The 18,960-nt window shown below is 36.8% G+C and overlaps 1 protein-coding gene across 2 annotated transcripts in view; it reads left to right on the top strand.

The window, feature by feature from the left end:
* The window catches only part of fgfrl1a (fibroblast growth factor receptor like 1a), a 79,183-nt gene that overhangs the window by 23,754 nt on the left and 36,469 nt on the right, over positions 1–18,960 (top strand). For both annotated transcript variants that reach the window (XM_077235740.1, XM_077235741.1), the window contains one exon: positions 5,610–5,882. In XM_077235740.1, coding sequence (XP_077091855.1) covers positions 5,610–5,882 — 273 coding nt within the window. The remainder of the gene's footprint in view (positions 1–5,609; positions 5,883–18,960) is intronic.

The raw sequence follows: 18,960 nt of genomic DNA, 5'->3' as shown, positions 1-18,960 counted from the left end.
TCTCATATTTTTTTTTCTGTCTGTTTTTTTGTTGTTGTTTTTTAACCATATTTTATGTTTTCTATGTATGCGTGTTGATGTGCAATGTTTATAAATTAATAAAAGCCTAAATTAAATCTGTTTGTTATAAAAAAGCGATTGTGTCTCTTCAGAAGACTTTGATAAAACTGCTTAATTCATTTACTCAAATGTATTGGAGGGTTTCAAAAGTAGACTAGAAATGTGAATATCTGTTAAAGCTCTGATCCAAATATTATAATTTTGAATGAGGTGCAACTACTTTTCTATGAGGATATGTTTTTACGTTACCCACATAATTCCTGTGAGTGTTTTGTTCATAGTTATGTCCCATTTGCTCATTGGAAGCTTATGTTGCATCTGACCTATAATATTACTTTAATTTCCACTGCTCCAGAGCTGTTAGTTTTGGGCAATAAAACAGCCTCCTGTAAGACAGAGGAAGTGAAGGCAGGGTGAAGGTTATCTTACTCTATCACAGCCCGCTTCCTGAAGGTGAATACATTGGCACTCGTGAGCTCAGACCTGCTCGAGAAATTATAATCAAACACATTCTTGCGCTCCAAAGCATGTCCTGTGCTCATTACACGAGGCCAGTCAAAATATTATTCCTCGACTTCTTCCACACCAAAGGGCCCTATCTAGCTGGCTCAAGGAGAGTTATCGATTCTTCAGGGAATGCTTTCTTTACACCACTCACCTTGGAGAGGCTTTCTGGCTGAGGGCTGGAGTTAAAAGAAAGTATATGATGGAATGCTACTTGTGTTGGCCTCTTACCGAATCATTTTTTCCCCCTCATTAGTCGACATTCCAGACGTGCATGTTGGGATACCTTAAGCCAACAAGCCGTAAAAGGGAAGGAGGGATATGGAAGACTGCAACTCGCTGAGAGTTCCCCGGTACACATGAGAATGAGAGACCGGCCTCCGTATTGTATAGTGCTCTGACAGAAGGGAATGCGTTTATGTTGAATGGAGAAAACAGATTGCCTTTTAAAGAGTTTGACCTGCCGTTCCCCTCATTCACCAAGCTCTTTCCTCACAAATACTCTCACACACCCAATATTTACACAGACGTGCAGGCTTTTTAAAGTCCCTGCTGTTTAAATGTGTGTTGTTGCGCATTGGGAACACATTAATTTATTCAGACATTGAAAATACTGTCATTTCTCTTTTCGAAGGGTACTTTTTCTTGACTTTTGTGACTTGTGTGTGTGTGTGGAAGCCATTGCATTAACCAAGGCCGGCTTTGGGCCGAAGGGAGAAGAGTTGGAAGGCAGACCGAGCACTGCTTGTGAAAGTTCAGGGCCTTTGTTTTCTCCCGCACGCCTCTGATCTGTGAAACGTACAGTGCTGTTGGTCTGCAAGGAGGAGAAGGTCTCGGGACCGACCTGCGAACAGAAGACCCGGAGCGGGAGGATCGTAAATCTGCTCAAAGAGTGGGCGTCCGGGCCTCCAAAAGGAGAATGAGATTTCAATCTGTGAAACGGCTCACCAGGAAGATTTTACTCTGATTTCAAATAGAACAGGAGAACAGGACTCTGGCGAGTTCCTGCCTGTGACTAATTTCTTTTTCACACTTTCAAACATCATCCATCAACATGTCAGCTAGCCACTGGTGTCTGTGGGACACAGTAGTGTGCTGTAGTCAGGCTGGCTCCAAACCTGTGCCAGTGACTCCTTCATGCTCCCACTAAGCACAACGTCATATCAAAGCAGCGTGAAACCAGGCATGAGATACATTTTTCACTGGAAGTCCCCTTTGATTCGACATCAAACACTTTTGCTGTTACACTTCATGGACAATTGATATCTATCAGCATATAAAACAGTTTGAAGAATTTCCGCGCTGCTCTTTTCCATACAGCAAATGTAGATGGTGCTGGTGTATGGTGCAGAGCTTCAAATAAGGGCATAAAATAGCGCACTTGTGCTCTATATCCAAGCAGTGCTGATCTTCACTGCCAGAGCGAATAAAGATAAAAATGCATGGCTAAACATAAAAAAGGTCCTTCTTTTGTGGAATCCAGAAACGCACTTAAAGAACATTCAGTTCTTAACTTCTGGAATACTGAAATGTAATTATTTTAATTATTTCAATTTTAGTTGCTTAATATCTGCTGTTTCCTAGTTTTTGTAAATTTAAGAAAGCAATATACTATCAAAGATTTTTTTTTTAAATGCACTGCTAAAAAAAGGTAATTATTTTGTGTAATGCAGAAGAAAAAAAATCCTTACTGTATGTCCTGAGCAGTTCTCAACCAGGAGGCCTCAAGATGTCTGAAAATGATTTAAAATAAGACAAAGAAGTTATAAACTAAGCTGAAACAACTACAATTAAAATCTACAAAAAAAAGTATTTCTTTTTTAATTCATCTCCTCCGCAACGTTTTTGTTTTTTAAAGATTTTTTTGTAGAGATTTTCTACAGGTATGCTAAGGGCTGCTTATTTTATAGTTTCTATGTATTAAAAAAATTTGGAAATTATAGCAGATACACAAAGGAAATTTATTAGCCTACATTTTACTTAACTTTACATAAAAGTCTAGCATCATTACAAAAATTTTTGTAACATTTGGTATAAAAATATCTAAAACAGTAATACATTACAAATTTGATCATCTCAGCCATGTTTGAGGCCGTTATGAAATAGCAGATATACACAGAGTTGCACGCCTGTGATCACTTGAGTTATTAATACGGCAAGTTGCGACTTTAACCTTCAGTTACATCATGTTTACATCATGTCTGACATATGGCTTCAGGTGACTTTATGATGGGTTTTTTCGGCTCATCCTCTGTCTTTCAGATGATATCTTTCATCAGATTGCGGATTTAATTTGTCAAGACGGATTTGGAAATGATTGTGTTGGATGAACGTCTGATAAAATACTCCTACCTCTTCATTTATCCGAGTGATGGCTAGAATTACGGGCGTACAAAACGTTATATCCTTTCGTGCATATGACTGCATGTGGAAATCTGTTTCTCAATTTTTTCACCACAAGATCTTCTTAAGCCCGGTTTTGTGGCAGCTAAATGGATCCAATCTGGCATTATCCTTACGTAAACAGCTATTAGAGTGACTCACACAGCCTTGAGAGGAACGAGTGCGGACAGTATTTGCAGACTCTGACCTTTCTGGCCTCCTCGGAGCCACCAACTGAGGAGCGCACAAACAATGCAGGCCAGTAGCGGAGTATGCCAGCGAGACATGGCTGGCTGACACGGGACTGCGGTTACAATTTCCCCACAGACATAAACAGTGACAATATCAATTTCCCTTATTCAGTCTTTTAACGGGAGCAAGCAACTTGTGCGTGGCCTTCGCTCTGCTCTGCCGGGCCAAGACTCTCTAAACCTCCAACTGATCTCTGAAGCTTTCACTTTACCTCAGTCCAACAGCCGGTATACAAGAATACTGAATAGTGAACTGCTAAGAAACCATTGAGGATTTTCAGAACAGAAAATTCAGCATGACGAACAGTAATTGCGACCACGTTTTTTTCCCTATTTTGACGTATTTGTTTGAGTGAAACGGTTTCATGAATAAGAAACGAGTAAGATGGCACTTGGTTTGTTAACGGGAGTTTATTCGATTGTAGACAGTTGTTGTTTGCTAATTGCTTGATCATTTGCTTGATCATTTCATGTGAGTGACAGTATGGGTAGGGATTGAAACTCGTCATGCTTTTGGACAATCTTATTGCACTGGTCAAGTCACCTTTATTTATAAAGCGCTTTTTACAATACAGATTGTTTCAAAGCAGCTTTACAGTGATAACAGGAAAATAATGCAACAAAGATTGTTTCTAGAAGAAAATAGCGTCATAGTCCAGGTTCAGAAGTAAGTTCAGGTTCATTTTTGTTGTAAAAAAGTTATTAATTTAGTTCATTTTTAACCGCTCTGGAGAAAACCGTGATGTCATCGTCCCGCTCAGTTCAGTTCTCATATAATGGTGTCAATTTAGGCAGATCAATAATATTATTGAATATTTAGTGTCCCCAACTAAGCAAGCCAAAACCCAAAGGCGACAGTGCCTGGTGTACAGGTGCCATGGCGAGCACTGCAGGCATGTAAATTTACTCTTTGATATTCATGTAATTTCAAAATGTGGCCCAGTTTGATTTCAGATAGATTGGGAATATTTTACGTATATTTTGTGTCAGTAAATGCTTCTGGTGGTACTCAAGGATTTTGCAACTAACTTATCACATTACAGAACTCATAGTTTTTGTCTTTTGACAAAATGTCTTTTCATTGTAGTTATTTTTTTTTTGTCATTTGTCCTTTTTTTGTTATTTTTACTCTTATGGAATGGAATTTAAATTGTATGACAAAAATCACAGACCAAACACTGCATTCATTAATCATTAATATATTTATTTTGTGATAAAGTATGAAATATATCCATGATTTATCATTGGCAAAATACAACAACAAAATACAACAAAAAAATTTCATTTTGCAAATGTAAATCATAATATCATGTTGGTAAAAAATTACAATAAGGTTTGATTTGTTAACAATAGTTAACTGCATTAATTAACATATCTCCAATGCATTTATTTGTCTTAGTTAATGTTGTTATTTTAAAAATGTACTAATACATTATTAAAATCAAAAGTCTAAATAACTGAATGCACCTGAGCTAACATGAACTAAAACTCAACAGTTGTATAATGTTTACAAAGATTAATAAATATTGTATTGAATGTATTACTCATTGTTAGTTTATGTTAGTTAAAGGGATAGTTCACCCAAACATGAAAATTAGCTCATGATTTACAAACCCTCAAGTCCTTTTAGGTGTACATGACATTCTTCGTTCAGACGAATACAATCAGAGTTAAATTAAAAAATGTCCTGGCTCTTCCAAGCTTTATAACGGCAGTGAATGGTCGTTTCTGTTTTGAAGTCCATAAAAGTGCATCTATCCATCATAAAAGAACTCCACACGGCTCCGGGGGTTATTAAAGGCCTTCTGAAGCGAAGCGATGCATTTGTGTAAGAAAAATATTCATATTTAGAACTTTATAAAGTAAAATAACTAGCTTCTGGCCAAATGAACATACGGATTCCATTTAAGTGTAAAGTGCAAGTCTTATGCAAGTCTTATGCGAGTAATGCGACGAACTGCTGATATTTACACGACTTCAACTTTAAAGGCGATTTTCTGAATGTTTCGATTTTTTTGCACCCTCAGATTCCAGATTTTCAAATTTTTGTATCTCGGCCAAATATTGTCCTATCCTAACAAACCATAGATCAATGGAAAGATTATTTATTCAGCTTTCAGGTGGTGTATAAATCTCAATTTAAAGATTGAGACAACCCATGTGACTGGTTTTGTGGTCCAGGGTCACCTATGGACTAATTAATTGAGCTAATTAACCCACTAGCAAAGATCTTTGTTTTACCAGTGTTAATCTCCAGCAGCTCAAATCTCTAACATACTTTTTCAACTCATCGTTTTGTTTCTCCTACATTTTCATCAGTAAGTTAACAGGGAGAAGGGTTTAAATTTGTGGCATGTATATTAAGACAGCGCTCTACAATAAGAGGATTTACCATCATCTTGTTCTCTGTAGGTCCTCCACGTGTAGCAGAGAAGATCGCTCACCGGCAGACCGGCAGAATCGGACGCACCATGAAACTTCAGTGTCCCGTGGAGGGCGATCCGCCACCCCTCATCATGTGGACCAAAGACGGACGAAACATCCACAGTGGTTGGATGCGCTTCAGGGTCCTTCAGCAAGCCCTGCGCATCAAAGAGGTGGAGGCAGAGGATGCTGGGACCTTCATTTGTAAAGCCACCAATGGCTTTGGCAGCGTCAACATCAACTACACCCTCATCGTCATTGGTAAGCTTGTTTAGCCTCTTTTCCACTAAACCTCTCAAAATAGCAGTTTGTACTCTCCGGAGAACTTCTGATGAAAAAATTCCACCTAAATTTTTACACAAAATGAATTTGTTCTTAACCTTGTTCTAATGTTAATGGATTTGGAGTATTTTAAATGAGTGCCCTTGTGCCCGAGGTTAGTCATTTGTATAAACGTAAATGTAATAAAACATCCCAAACGATCTCCATATAAGGGCTTTCTGCACAGCCTTTCCCTTATAGCCTTTCGTCACTCTCAGCAAACATGAGACTCTCTAAAGATGCGCTTTCACTTGAGGGCAGCAAGATCCTCAAAATCAGTTCAAACAATGCTGACAATGCTGTGGAAAAAAAAAGAAACAGGAAAAACTTTTCCATGTTTTGTACATCGTTGTAGTGTAAACTTACCCTTAGTTTGGTTTTGTTCTTTTCTTATTTGCCTGTGTTCCCAATCCTTTTTTGTTTCTATAGTTATTGATCATAGTCTTGTTTGTTTCCTCAAATTTTTACTGATTATTTTAACCTGCATTTCATTTAGCTCCCTTTGTTTGCCCTGTGTATTTATACCCTTACTTTTACTGTATATGAGGAAATATATTTAAATTGAAGTATCCATACAATTTCATCTTAACATGATTATAAGGCCACCCAGAGTATGTGATTTATTGTGGTTTCAGTTTTTTCAGTACAGTTACTTGTAAATTTAGAATTAATTTATTAAAGTTATTAGTGAATCAGGATTTGTTCGTGAAAACGTTTGAATGCAGATTTCTCAAAGACTCATTATCTCCTAATCTGAACTTTTTAAAATGTATTGTAGGCCTACCTGGCCGAAGCATTGACAGAGGCAACAACCAGAAATGGCCTAAAAATGCATAATGTTTATAATGCAGTTATTTTTATTATTCCTTCCCCACAAAATAAAATATGATGTCTTCATAGCCATGAACAGCAACTTTATTTGTTCAGTTAACCAGAAATGGGCAAATCAAAATGAGCACAAGGAACCGTAAAATAATTAATCCTCAACTCTCTGATCATTCTGGGTTTTCGATGGCCTTTTCTCAGACCTGTCATCCAGTAGATGGACCTTTGTTCTACTTGTGTGAAGTTTAGAGGGCTGAATGAGCGCGCTGGCCACTCGCCAAGTTAATCAGGGCTTAATTTGGCCGCGTTCCACATGGTGATCCGTCCACTTACGTGAGGAGGGGCTCTGGGGCGGTCTTGTGATCTCACCAACCCCTTACTGACTTTCTGAGGACATGAACCCTGCTCCAAGTACATTCATCAGAGATGGTACACCATCAGAACGGCAAATCACCAGGACCTTCTGCATGTAGTCACCTTAAACTTGAAGGATGATAATGTTAACCAGTGGGGTAATTTGGGACTGCAAAAGCATCCCTCTAAAGTAATGCCACATCTAAATGGAGGCCCTGGTGGAGTGCCTCTTTCAGGGGGAGTTTTATATTAGATGGATTAAGTTAATGATCCTTTTATTTGCCTCTTAGATGAGCCCTATGTAATGCAAGACAATGGAGCTTGATTACAGGAACTGAGAACATCCCCAGCAGTGAATGGGCTGTTTGTTTTGTAGCGTACAGTGGGTCATTAGTAATTCTTTACCCCTGCATGTACATCTTTTAGAGTAACAGCTTCATAAACCTGCTGTATACCCCCGGTCGCCTTACTGATAACTGGGTGTAGAAAATCATTTTCCTTTGCCCTGTTAATTATTGCATTTTCCTGTTAAAGTGCGTTGTATAATGTGTGTCAAAGTGTGCGTGCTAATTTATAATCTCCTGTGATTTAATATCTGACTGATATATAAAAAACAGACAAAGTGAAGCTGATTCTAAATCAAGTCAAGAGACCTTTTCACAGTGAGTGACACAACAAAATGACAACGAAAACAAACAAAATACATATTGTTTGTCAGCCTTGTTAATGAAAGTAAAATTTACTTTGGGCATTCATATAATTTCATCCACAAAATGTATTGGATATATTGCTACTCTCCTGACATTAAAGGACAATTCTGGCCAAAAATGAACCTAGGGGTAAATAACACATTGGTACCGAGTCGACCGTTCTCTGGGATGCGTTTTCATGATAATCGAATGTACCCAGTTTTATCGTTAGTTTTAGTTTTACCACAGATTAATTTATAATGCTAGTATATAGGGCATAGAACGCTGGTCGATAGTCACAGTTCAGCTCACGTAGCACAGCGTTCGTGGATCGACTGGTCGAGACTGTTTTCCAAGGTGGCTCCTGCCTATATACGCAAAGTGAACGCAAAGATATACTCAAAAGCAGTTCTGTTAAAAAAATAGAAAATAAAACTTCATGGGGTTCCATGCAGAAAGAATTTTTAAAAACATAAGAAGGTGCAATTTGCCGGTGGGGGATTTCCCCCCTCCACAGTAATCAATGCTATAAATGCCTAATAGACCATGTCAAATATATATATATATATATATATATATATATATATATATATATATATATATATATATATATATATATATATATATATATATATATATATATACATATATATATATATATATATATATATATATATATATATATATATATATATATACATATATATAAAATATGCTACATGCACGTTTAAACAACAAACAATAAAATCTGAACCAGCGCTTCTGCTCCTGTATTGAGAGAGAACATGCAGCGCGTTTCAGTTACGATCCTGGTTCCAGTGGCCTTAATAGGCTACAGTGATTTGCGGCTTTTTTAAAAATGTCACAAAGCGTTTTGAGGTGGTTTTGAACGAAATATTGAAGTTTATAATTAAGTATTTTGACACACCACTCCGAGTGCGTATTCTAAAATTGGGTTTTATTCTGGCATTGAATTAGAGTTCGACAAACACGGAGGCGCGTTCACTTGAATTTATTTTTCTCATAACAGTTAAAATAAAATCATCTTTTAAAACTGTAAAAGGTCTACTTGGTTCACGTAAAGTAGGCCTACATTCACAATAGGCCGTGATTTTTTGGTCATACAGATAAGAGTAGAGTAGCCTACATCGTTCAAAACTGTAAACTTTGATTCATATTAGGCTAACGACAAAAGTGTATCTGTCGTCTCTGTCTCCGGGAACTGCGCGTCACAAATATGAACCGAAAGCCACTTGCCTCAGCTCAGTCACGATAAGAAATCGGCTATTTCTAAAGCCTTTAAATGTCTAAATATTAAGGCTGATAATTGTTATCTGATTATGTAATCCATATGAAAACGAGAGGTACCAGTTTAGCCATCATGTAAGCGCTTCCCAATGAGAAAATGCGAAGGGTGAAAATCTCGCTCTAATTAAATGTAGGCTAAATCGCCCTCAATTAAAATGTAAAAACAGATCAAATAATTTATTTGTCAAAATGTTGTGATATTCTTTCATTTAAGTTCATAATTATTTTATAAATGTTATTTAGTTTAGCAGCAGTACCACGAAGCACCGTGGTTCGAGATTTATTTGAATAATAATAATAATAATAATAAAAAACTTAATTCACAAATTGCATGCACCCAGGTTGTAAGGATCTAACGATCCCTGTAGAATGTAATATTGAGTTGAACATTTCGTTCATGACAACAAATGAGAATTCATGAGAACATGCGTTTAAAGATTATAGTTTTGCTTGGAAAAAGCTGGCCCAAACCAGTTTTATTTCTTAAATTATTGAAATAATTAAATATTTAGTAATAAACTTTTATGACAGAAATATCACTACCTGTTAGTGATACCTAGCTACCTAGCTTAAATCATTTAATTCCTTCATTATAAACACTTTATGCCTAATGCTAATGTCTAGAATAGCGATTTGAGCGTGAATTGCGCTTAAAACTTTGTTTTAAGTCAATCTCAAACTCAGATAGCCTGTGGGGGGTTTGGAGGGACAGTTCAGTTGGTTTATCGTGGGGGTGCAGGATAATAGTTGTTAAATCCTATTTCATATGGAGATTGTCGGATAGCCAGCCTGATGAGCAAAGGGAAAATTATTTTAAGGATAAATCTCTCGATGTGTCCAAATGTAGGCCCCATACCTTATTATTATAAATATTGTAGTTTATTTATTGTAGCATATTTAAAAAAAAAATCACACAAAATTTAAATTGAAGTGTTCAATCAAGTTTATTCAACTGGTTTTGTAGAGTTTTAGAATGTTTGAGCAGTGTGTATGATTGTCAACAATCTGACATTATCTAAACATGAACTGTTGACGAAACGTTCATGCCAAGAAACGAATGGTAGTGATCAGCAGATACAGAGCTCTTTAATTCGCGAGGTTAATTGTAAGGTGAATTCAACAAGGCATGTTGTGTCTTTGAAGCAACAAAGGCTAAATAATATAGGTAATAACAAAGGTTGCTGTATTTTTTCGTGATTTTTATGGATGACACGCAGTGACATATAGCCTACAGCATTGGTTCCCAACAGGGGGGTCGCGGCCCACAAGGGGGCCTCAGCAAGCTCTGTGGGGGGTCGCGTCATATTTTGAAAAGTTTGGAGCAATGAGCATTAAACAAAAGTCCTTAACTTTTTCCTGTTCAAAATTTATATAATGAGCGAGTTCATCATGAATCCATCAATCCGTGTTTTTGTCTTATCCTGAACCACTATGGTACACCTATAATAAGTGTTTACATTGGGACTATTTTACACTGGTTCGGATCGCTGCCGCTGCGGAGTAGCCCAGAACCGGCGTGACTCGTCATAGACGTACACAGAGAGGTAGTTCCGGCTACAACGTTCTTTCGAAAGACGCATTATTCTGTTAATAAACGCAAGTTTACTATCGCTCGCTTAAGCGCCAAAAACGTAAAAAATAAAGCCTCACAGTGATAAAGCCTCACAAATAACGTGCAAGTATTGAGGCCCCAGACAGCAGTCATTTAGTAATAGCCTATATTCTTTCTTTTTTTACCTACACAACCAGTGGGAATATTTTTGGTTTTGCATTTCAAATAGGGCCAATATATAGGCTTCTCCTAGGCTTACGTTTTTAAATTACAAAGGGCCTACTGATGTTTTTGTTATTGTATTTTCAATATTATAGGCTATTATTTGTGCATAAACCTATCTGGTTATAGTAAACATACCATTTGTTTGAAAACAACATATTTTGTCATCCTTGCGGCAAGCTTACAAGAGCGATAATATCATTAAATGTGAAGGGGGGCCCTAAAATATTTTATTGGGAAAAAGGGGGTCTCAGACAAAAAAAGGTTGGGAACCACTGGCCTACAGTATTATCAGATGTATGATGTGTTTTTACCCTCAAATGTTTAATTTCGAGAGAGACCCGGCATGCGAAGCAAGGGAGACTAAATAAACTTGCTAAAAAGAGATCCAGCGCGAGAGAGAGGCAAAGAAAAATGCATGTTTTTAATATGTTGCTTTGGACTATAAAAAAAAAACTGTCCCGACATTTTATTTACTCCTTGAAATGTTCGATGGGGTTTCAAGCTTAAGTAATTTTAGTGGGTTTTTTACACAATAATTTAGCCGACTAAATACAAGCTTTTTCATTTTCTGACGCGATTGGCTGACCATCTTCCTTTATCAGTTTTGTTGTCTGTGCAGCCGCTCTACAGAAATGTAGCAAATTTAGGTTGTAATTTGCCATAGCTAATTAAACAAAACGTTTGACTTTAAATAAACTATCAATAAACTCGCTAATAAACAGTTAAGCATCAAGAACGGTAAAACATTAATGCTGTCGGCCAACATCGGTTAACAACGTGTATGCTTCAATGAGATTCGAACTCAGGTCGCTTGAAGCTCCGAGAGTCTCATGTCGTTGCGTTGACCACTGAGCTACCGTCAGAACACTGTTCGAGGAAAGTCTTATGCTCTTTGGAAAGGCTCATTGATGTAGCTTAATATGTTTCTATTGCAATGTTTTAAGTTTTCATTATTTATTCAATTTAATCTCAGTAATTTCAGTATTGTGATTATGAAATATTCACGGCAGAACGGCGGCGGCAAAAGTGTTATTCTGGTTGTCCACCTACTGTATCCGGGATGCTGAGATGATGGAACTGATCAGGAAGATTATTAATAAAGCAATTTTTAGTGGCAGAAGTGATAGGTCTAACATATTTGTAACACTGATTCGGCTTTGCAGCCTTGGCTAAATGAAGTTTACACGAGACTAGATAATGATCTGAGATGTCATCGCTCTGCTGCAGAATTTCAACAGCATCAACATATATTCCATGTGATAATATTAAATCTAGACTATGATTACGACAAAATACAATAATAATAATAATAAATTCCACTCAATCTCTTTGACAGACTTATAAGACCAAATATTTTTTTTGTGTGTTGTTGTTGTTGTTTTAATTGAAGCATGTCTAAGATTCACACTCAGTCTCAGGGATTTCACTGTAAGATGTCTAATCATAAATGCTTTAAAAAAACCTGCAAAAGTCAAAAATCCACACTCTATCATTGCAAGCTGTCTTACAAACCAATTAAATCTGCAAATGTAAAAAGTTGGCTGGTTATCAAAGCTATTTTAGAAAGGAAAAAATAAATAATAAATTAATATAACGCATAAAATCTACCCGTTCCCTCTCCACTCCAGTTAAAAAAAAACTGTATGAAATGGCATGAAACATGCGAGGAGAGTCGAAGGCAATATGAAAATAAGAAAACAAGCGTGTATAAAAAGTCCTCTCATAATTAAGCATGAATGAGAAGTTTCTTTGCAGCTGAAGGCAACAAGCGAACCCCTGAACTTGGGGTGGGTAGGGAGGGGGAAGGCAGGGGCAGCTGCCAAGATGACCTCAGTTGAGCAGCTGCACCCACTGTGCTGGGACGCCCAAGATGTGCCAGGACGGCTTTGATGCACCGCAACCGTCTCCGCCATGCTGTTTAATCAGGGCCCTTGAACTTGGACTTGTTTGTTAATCCTTCTGCTGGCACATCCCACCCTCAACGTAACTCAAGTTGTGCCAGTGGAGGTCGCAGTGTAGTTTGAAAGGTGTTACGTTGTTTAGCAGTGCCTCGGAAAGCCAAGATTTTTACAAATAAAGATATTAAATATCGAAAACATCTTTGTCACGATTCTATAAAATTCCAACACTATGTGAAGTTTTACTGACATCTCTGGGCTGGTATTCTATTTAGAATAAAATATTTTTATATTTGTAGATGTCAGATTGTTATTTGATTTGCTTTGGCTTTTAGAGGAAATTTCCCTTGTGGAATAGTTTAATGAGATGTCAAAACATCCACGTTATGCTCTTTATATCGTGTTCCATGTGGTAAAATAAAGCGACATCCATGTTTGCTTCAGTGGAGTGAGAACCATGAATGTGAGGATTTAAAGTAATCTATTCATTTCCCAAGATGTGGTTTCAATAATTAGTCCAGGCCATCTGAACTCTTGTTTATTATTCTATATGCACTTTTGAATTCAGTGATGAATATTGACACCTTTTTCTTATTATGGCTGCTTCTTCACACCCCGCCAACTCCTCTATTGCAGACCGTGTTTCATTTGTATAAATATTTTCACAGTTTTCCTTTCCATCTTTATTATATTTCATGGCACTAAAACACTAAAAAAAGAAGACTTTCCTGATGTTTTTCTTGCGCTCTTGAACTGATTTTTTTTTTTTTTACACTCGCTTTGTTTGGTTTCCTCTGCCCCTTTTTCACTCCATTTGAAACCTGAATTTCAGGACAACACCAACTCGCAAGACATTTTCTGAAAACAGTAATTAATCCTCCTCTTCCAAATCCTGTTCTGTTAGTTAATGGATCTAATCCTTCAAATACCCATGTGGTATGTGTATGCAAAGCATGTCAACATCAGATCCATCCATGTGTGAAATGCATTTACACTTTGCATCAAAACCAATAGTTTTGGAGTTGGACCTGTGATATATGGTTACATGTTGAGTCATGGTGCTCATTAGGAATACTCAGGTTCTGTCCTATTTGTCCTGTTCCAAAAGAAGTAGAAAAAAAAAATAATAATAATAATTTAGTATTAAATTATTTTATTTGCAGTTGTTAAGGTTTAAAATGATTTTTTAAAAGCACATGATTTCTTAGAACCATTTTAGGTTCCCAAAAAAAACTTTCAGTGATCAGTTCTTAAAAGAACCATTTTTTCTAAGTGGAAAGAACATTATAATAATTTATTACACGGCTCTGTGGAATACTTTATTCTGATTGGTCAATCGCACCATCCAGCAGTATGTTATCCCCCGATTATCCCCTAATTTTTGCTTTTGGTGAGCAAATCAAATATTAACTCATATCAATATTTTTTTGTAGTTATTTAATTATGTCATCCGGTTATCGCAGACTCACTCTCTTGTTTCAAACAAATGCAGCCATTGCCATTTTTCGACGATTCTTTTGTACACTGTAATGGGATTATAAGATAAGATAATAAACAGGTACGATTTTAAAACCGTTTCATCTCCAAACAATATATCTTATACCCATAATTATTTATGTGTTGAAATACTGTATAATAAGTGACTGTATGCCTTAATTGTCTGTCTAGTTTGAACTTGGCACTTGCTAGCAACTGGTCTCTCCTTGGAAGCTTTGCGTTTAAAGAGCTGATAAAATATTTAGACTCAGATCAATATTTATATATAATTATTTACTTATCTGGCAAGTAGCCATGTAATAAGCGGAAAAGTGTACATCCAGCCGGTTATTATCGCAGAATAAACCCCTTCAGGCTGATGCAAGATCACCCTATCGGGTTTATTATGCTATAATAACCGGCTTGGATGTACATTATCCCTTATCTAACCTTTTTCCACTATGAAGAACCTGTTGTCCAATGGAAAGGTTTCATAGATGCTAATGGTTCTTCGTGATCTTTATATCTCGCAATTCTGACAAAAAAAAAGTTAGAATTGCGAGGTAATCTCAATTGTGAGATAAAAAGTCATAATTATCTTTTAAAATGTTTCATACTGTGCCGAAAACAAGCTTCCATAGGCGAGAGCACGTCTGCAAACAGTGACAAGTTTGACGAGAGTGCGAAAGACTGTAAGGAAAGCGTGTGTGGAAAGCCTTTATATGGAGATGGTTTGGGCGTGTTTTATGCAAATGACTAACTTAGTGCACTCGGCCGCTCTTTTAGAATACTTCAAATTCACTAACATCTGAACAATGTTATGAACAAATTCATGTGCTTATGAGCGTGTTGTGATTTTTTCGTGAGAAGTTCTCCTGTGCGTACAAATACAAAATATTCCACGCAATTATTAGTGAATGAGACCCATTGTGCCTATTACAACATCTAACATATTCATCTCAGCCCTTGTATCCTAACATCAGGTCGAGTCATTAGTTATCCTGGAGCTTGCGTAGTAGAACAGCATGTGTAGTCTGTTTCTGTCTTGTGTGGCTCAGTGATCAAATGTCCCTGTGAGGACAGAAGACCTGTGTTGATAGGGCTCATTAGTGGCTTTGCCCTTCCTCAAACCAGATGGCAAAGACATTACTGTCCATCTATCATGGGCCGCTTTGGCTTTAAGCAGCTCTCTCTTCTTACCAACTCCAAGCATGTTCCCAGTCTGCTAGGCCTGCTATATTTCTTTTTACTCTCTGTATACCTACGCCTACTCGTTCACTGCCATCTCCTCTCATGGCAAAGCTTTTTAGCTTTTTTTTTAACATTTGTATTGCTGCACCAGATGCATCACTGGCGAAGATAATGATAACAAAGGTGGCTTTCAGAGCATCCGGCGGAAGCAAGGAGTGATGGAGGGGAAAAAGACAGATTGAAAGAGCAGATTTCATTTTGTGTTTCAGTTCTCTGTTCCCGGCTGTTGTGTTTGTTGGCCCTCACCTGCATAAACTGACTATCGCTAGAAAAACAAGATCAAGATTAGATTTACCGTCCCTTTGTGATGACAGTGCAGACATGATTGTGGAATTGAGACATGTAGGAAGCTGCTAGGAAGTGCCTGGTGATTTATAGCGATTTGTGGAGTTTGCTCGGGCCGTTGAAGCTGCCGTTCAGCCAACATCTGGTAGTGATCGCGGTGCAGGAAAACTGGAGCTTGAGATATCTACTGATCTCTATGCAGGGTTTCCCTCTGGACTTCAAGAGGCCCTATCACGGTCAAACTAGCACTGGATGCTTGAAGCTCTACTGATCTCTCTGAAACCGTACTTACGAAACATCACGAGAAACACTCACTTCTTTGTTCAGTTTTGTCTCAACTCTACTCTTTATGCACTTTTGTGTATTAGATGAAATTGAGTTGTTTATTAAAAATCTTGAGGATACATGCAGATGAATTGTGATTGTTGCATGTTTTGTCTGTGGGTTTAGGCTTCTTTCCATTCAAGGTCAGATCTGGATATCTCAGTCTTTCGACCATGAAACGCTCTGTTGTCTGAACCATGGCATTGTACAGAATACAAATGAAAGACATGAATAAACAAGACGGCAATGCTGACATTTATTTTGCAGGTGTTTTTTTTTTATAATTTTTCCATGACTCTGATCCCATTCGTGTGACATCATATACCTGCATCTCAGCAAAGTTGAGCATTTCCACTTGAGTTTCCAAGTTAGACAACCTAACCTCAGTGACATTTTATTGCGGTTTTCCTGTAAAGTCCAGAAGTTGAAAATTGACTTTCCAAGTTGAATACTGAATGATTAATCAAATCAAAATCACATTTATTTATATAGCACGTTTAAAAACAACACACGTTGGCCAAAGTGCTTTACATATAGCCCAGCACATATAATCTAAGATCATAAAACAAAGTATAAGACAATTACAAAAATTTAATTACAGTCAAATGCAAGAGAGAAGAGAAGTCTTTAAAAGAGATTTAAATGCAACAAGGGTGGCACAAGATCTAACATGGAGGGGTAAATTGTTCAATAAACAAGGAGCTTGCAACATAGAAGGCCCTGTTTCTTTTGATTTTAGTCGAGACTTTGGAATGGTTAACTGAAACCTATGTACAGATCTTATAGGCCCAGAGGATGTATGTTGCTGAAGAAGTTCAGCAACTTTTATTTATTATTATTCATTTATTCATGATATTTTTGCTTTTTCTGTAGTGTATGTTATTAACAGAAAACTGTTGGAAGTCTCTTTGAAGTATCTTGATGATTTTTAAGCGTTGTTTCAAATTCATATTCCCTACATCACCAGGATATCGAAAATTTGTGTTTTTCCACGCCTGTTCAACAACTGAATTTACCGAAACCAAAAGTTTAGATTCAAGTAAATAACACTTTTATTCAGCAAGGATGCCTTAAATTGATCAAAAGTGACAGCAAATACATTTATGATAATACAAAATATCTCTATTTCAAATAAATTCTGCTCTTTTGAACTTTCTATTCATCAAATAATCCTGAATAAAATTATCTCATATAAATTTATCTATATACTCTAGTAGCAGTAAAGGTTTATAAAAAGAACCACAACCAATGTGAGTTATAACTTTTAATTAAAAAAATAATTAATATTAAAGGGTAACTAAACCCCTGGTCAGAGCCTGACTCCACCCACTGGCAATATTTGAAAAATGCTGGAAAAGTGGGCAGAGCCCAGCGGAGGGGGGCGTGCACCTGAGATGCATCTCTTTGTATGGAACCTGCCTACGTCACCAACAACCGCTGCGTCACGAACCACCACAAACATCCAATAGGAAAATACAACTGCAGTAGCCACCGTTCAACCTGAAGAGGGCAGCACTCAGACGTTTTTATACCATATATTGTAGAATTAAAACACTTTAAACCCAAATGTCACAAAATTTACTGGAATCAATGAACAGCATTTATGAAGCTCCATTCTAACAGATCATTAACTAAAACAGGGTTCCCGGGGGTCCTTAAAGTCTTAAATTAATTTTTTAAAATATAAGGCCATTAAAAGTCTTATAAAGTCTTATTTTTACTTATGTCTTAAATTTTAGATGCCACTTCGACATATCTAAATGTTTTCCAAATTAAAACTATCTAATTAGCGTAGGCCTACGTATTATTTTTTGTTATTCTATCATTGTGGATATGCTTGTTCACGTGACAAATCGCATCACATTCGCGGCAGAATAACGTCTGTCTCCTGCACGCGAGAGAGGAGAGTTGGAAGAAAGTTGGCAAATGTCAGTTCAGTCGTAAGTTCATTCTTTATGTGCGTAGGGGTGTGTGATGTGTATTGTCTATTATGATATTGTAATCATTGTTTTAACGATGTATGAGGCACTGTGAGCTGACATCGCATTTGTCTCTCCTGCTTTCACTGCGTGATGTGTGCAGTTATAGGTAACGTTATGTCCCCAAATTAGTTTTTGTCTTATATTTATATATTATGTTCTTATATTAGAATATCACATCAGTAAGAGTGCCGTTTTCCCGTGCACAAGTGTAATATATGTTATACAATAGTTAAATTAAAAATAAATTAATATTGTGAGTTACTTTTTAGACACCATATTGTCAATATTTTTTGTTTTCCCTTTATTTTGCCAACTAGAATTTCAAAATGAAACCGTAGCAGAGTCTCAATGCAACAGACAGTGTTGCAAATGATTTCATGACTGAAATCCGCGTTTTGAACGAGTTATTTTAACGATTCAATGAACAATCACTTGCTTCTTTCCCGAATGAATCAGCCGTTTGAACAAATCGGTTGAATGAATGACTCTCTCAACTCGCTGATTAAGACAGTGACTTGCCGCCGCCTAATGGCGGTTTTAGTTTCATATACCCTTTAATTAAAACGTTAAAATTAGAAATCCTTTCATATTTAAATATTGAATATTGATTTTTTTTTAAAACACAATCTCATAGCTATATTAATGCAATTGTGTATGATGTGTAAAATTAATGTCACTTCTGATGCCGCTTCTGTGTCACCTCTGCACTGCAAAGATGGAGTTTGATTGAATGATTAATTTGACTGGTAACGGTGGTACTGTATAATTATTGTGTATTAAGTATTATTGTATAAATAAGTATAATTACTGTATAATTTAATTTGAATAATTTGAATGTTAGCATTTTAC

This window comes from Siphateles boraxobius, unplaced genomic scaffold (assembly GCF_051911475.1).
Source record: "Siphateles boraxobius isolate OS27281-9 unplaced genomic scaffold, OSU_SipBor_1 2, whole genome shotgun sequence".
NCBI classification, from domain to species: Eukaryota; Metazoa; Chordata; class Actinopteri; order Cypriniformes; family Leuciscidae; genus Siphateles; species Siphateles boraxobius.
This window is presented reverse-complemented; position numbering and strand designations above follow the sequence as displayed.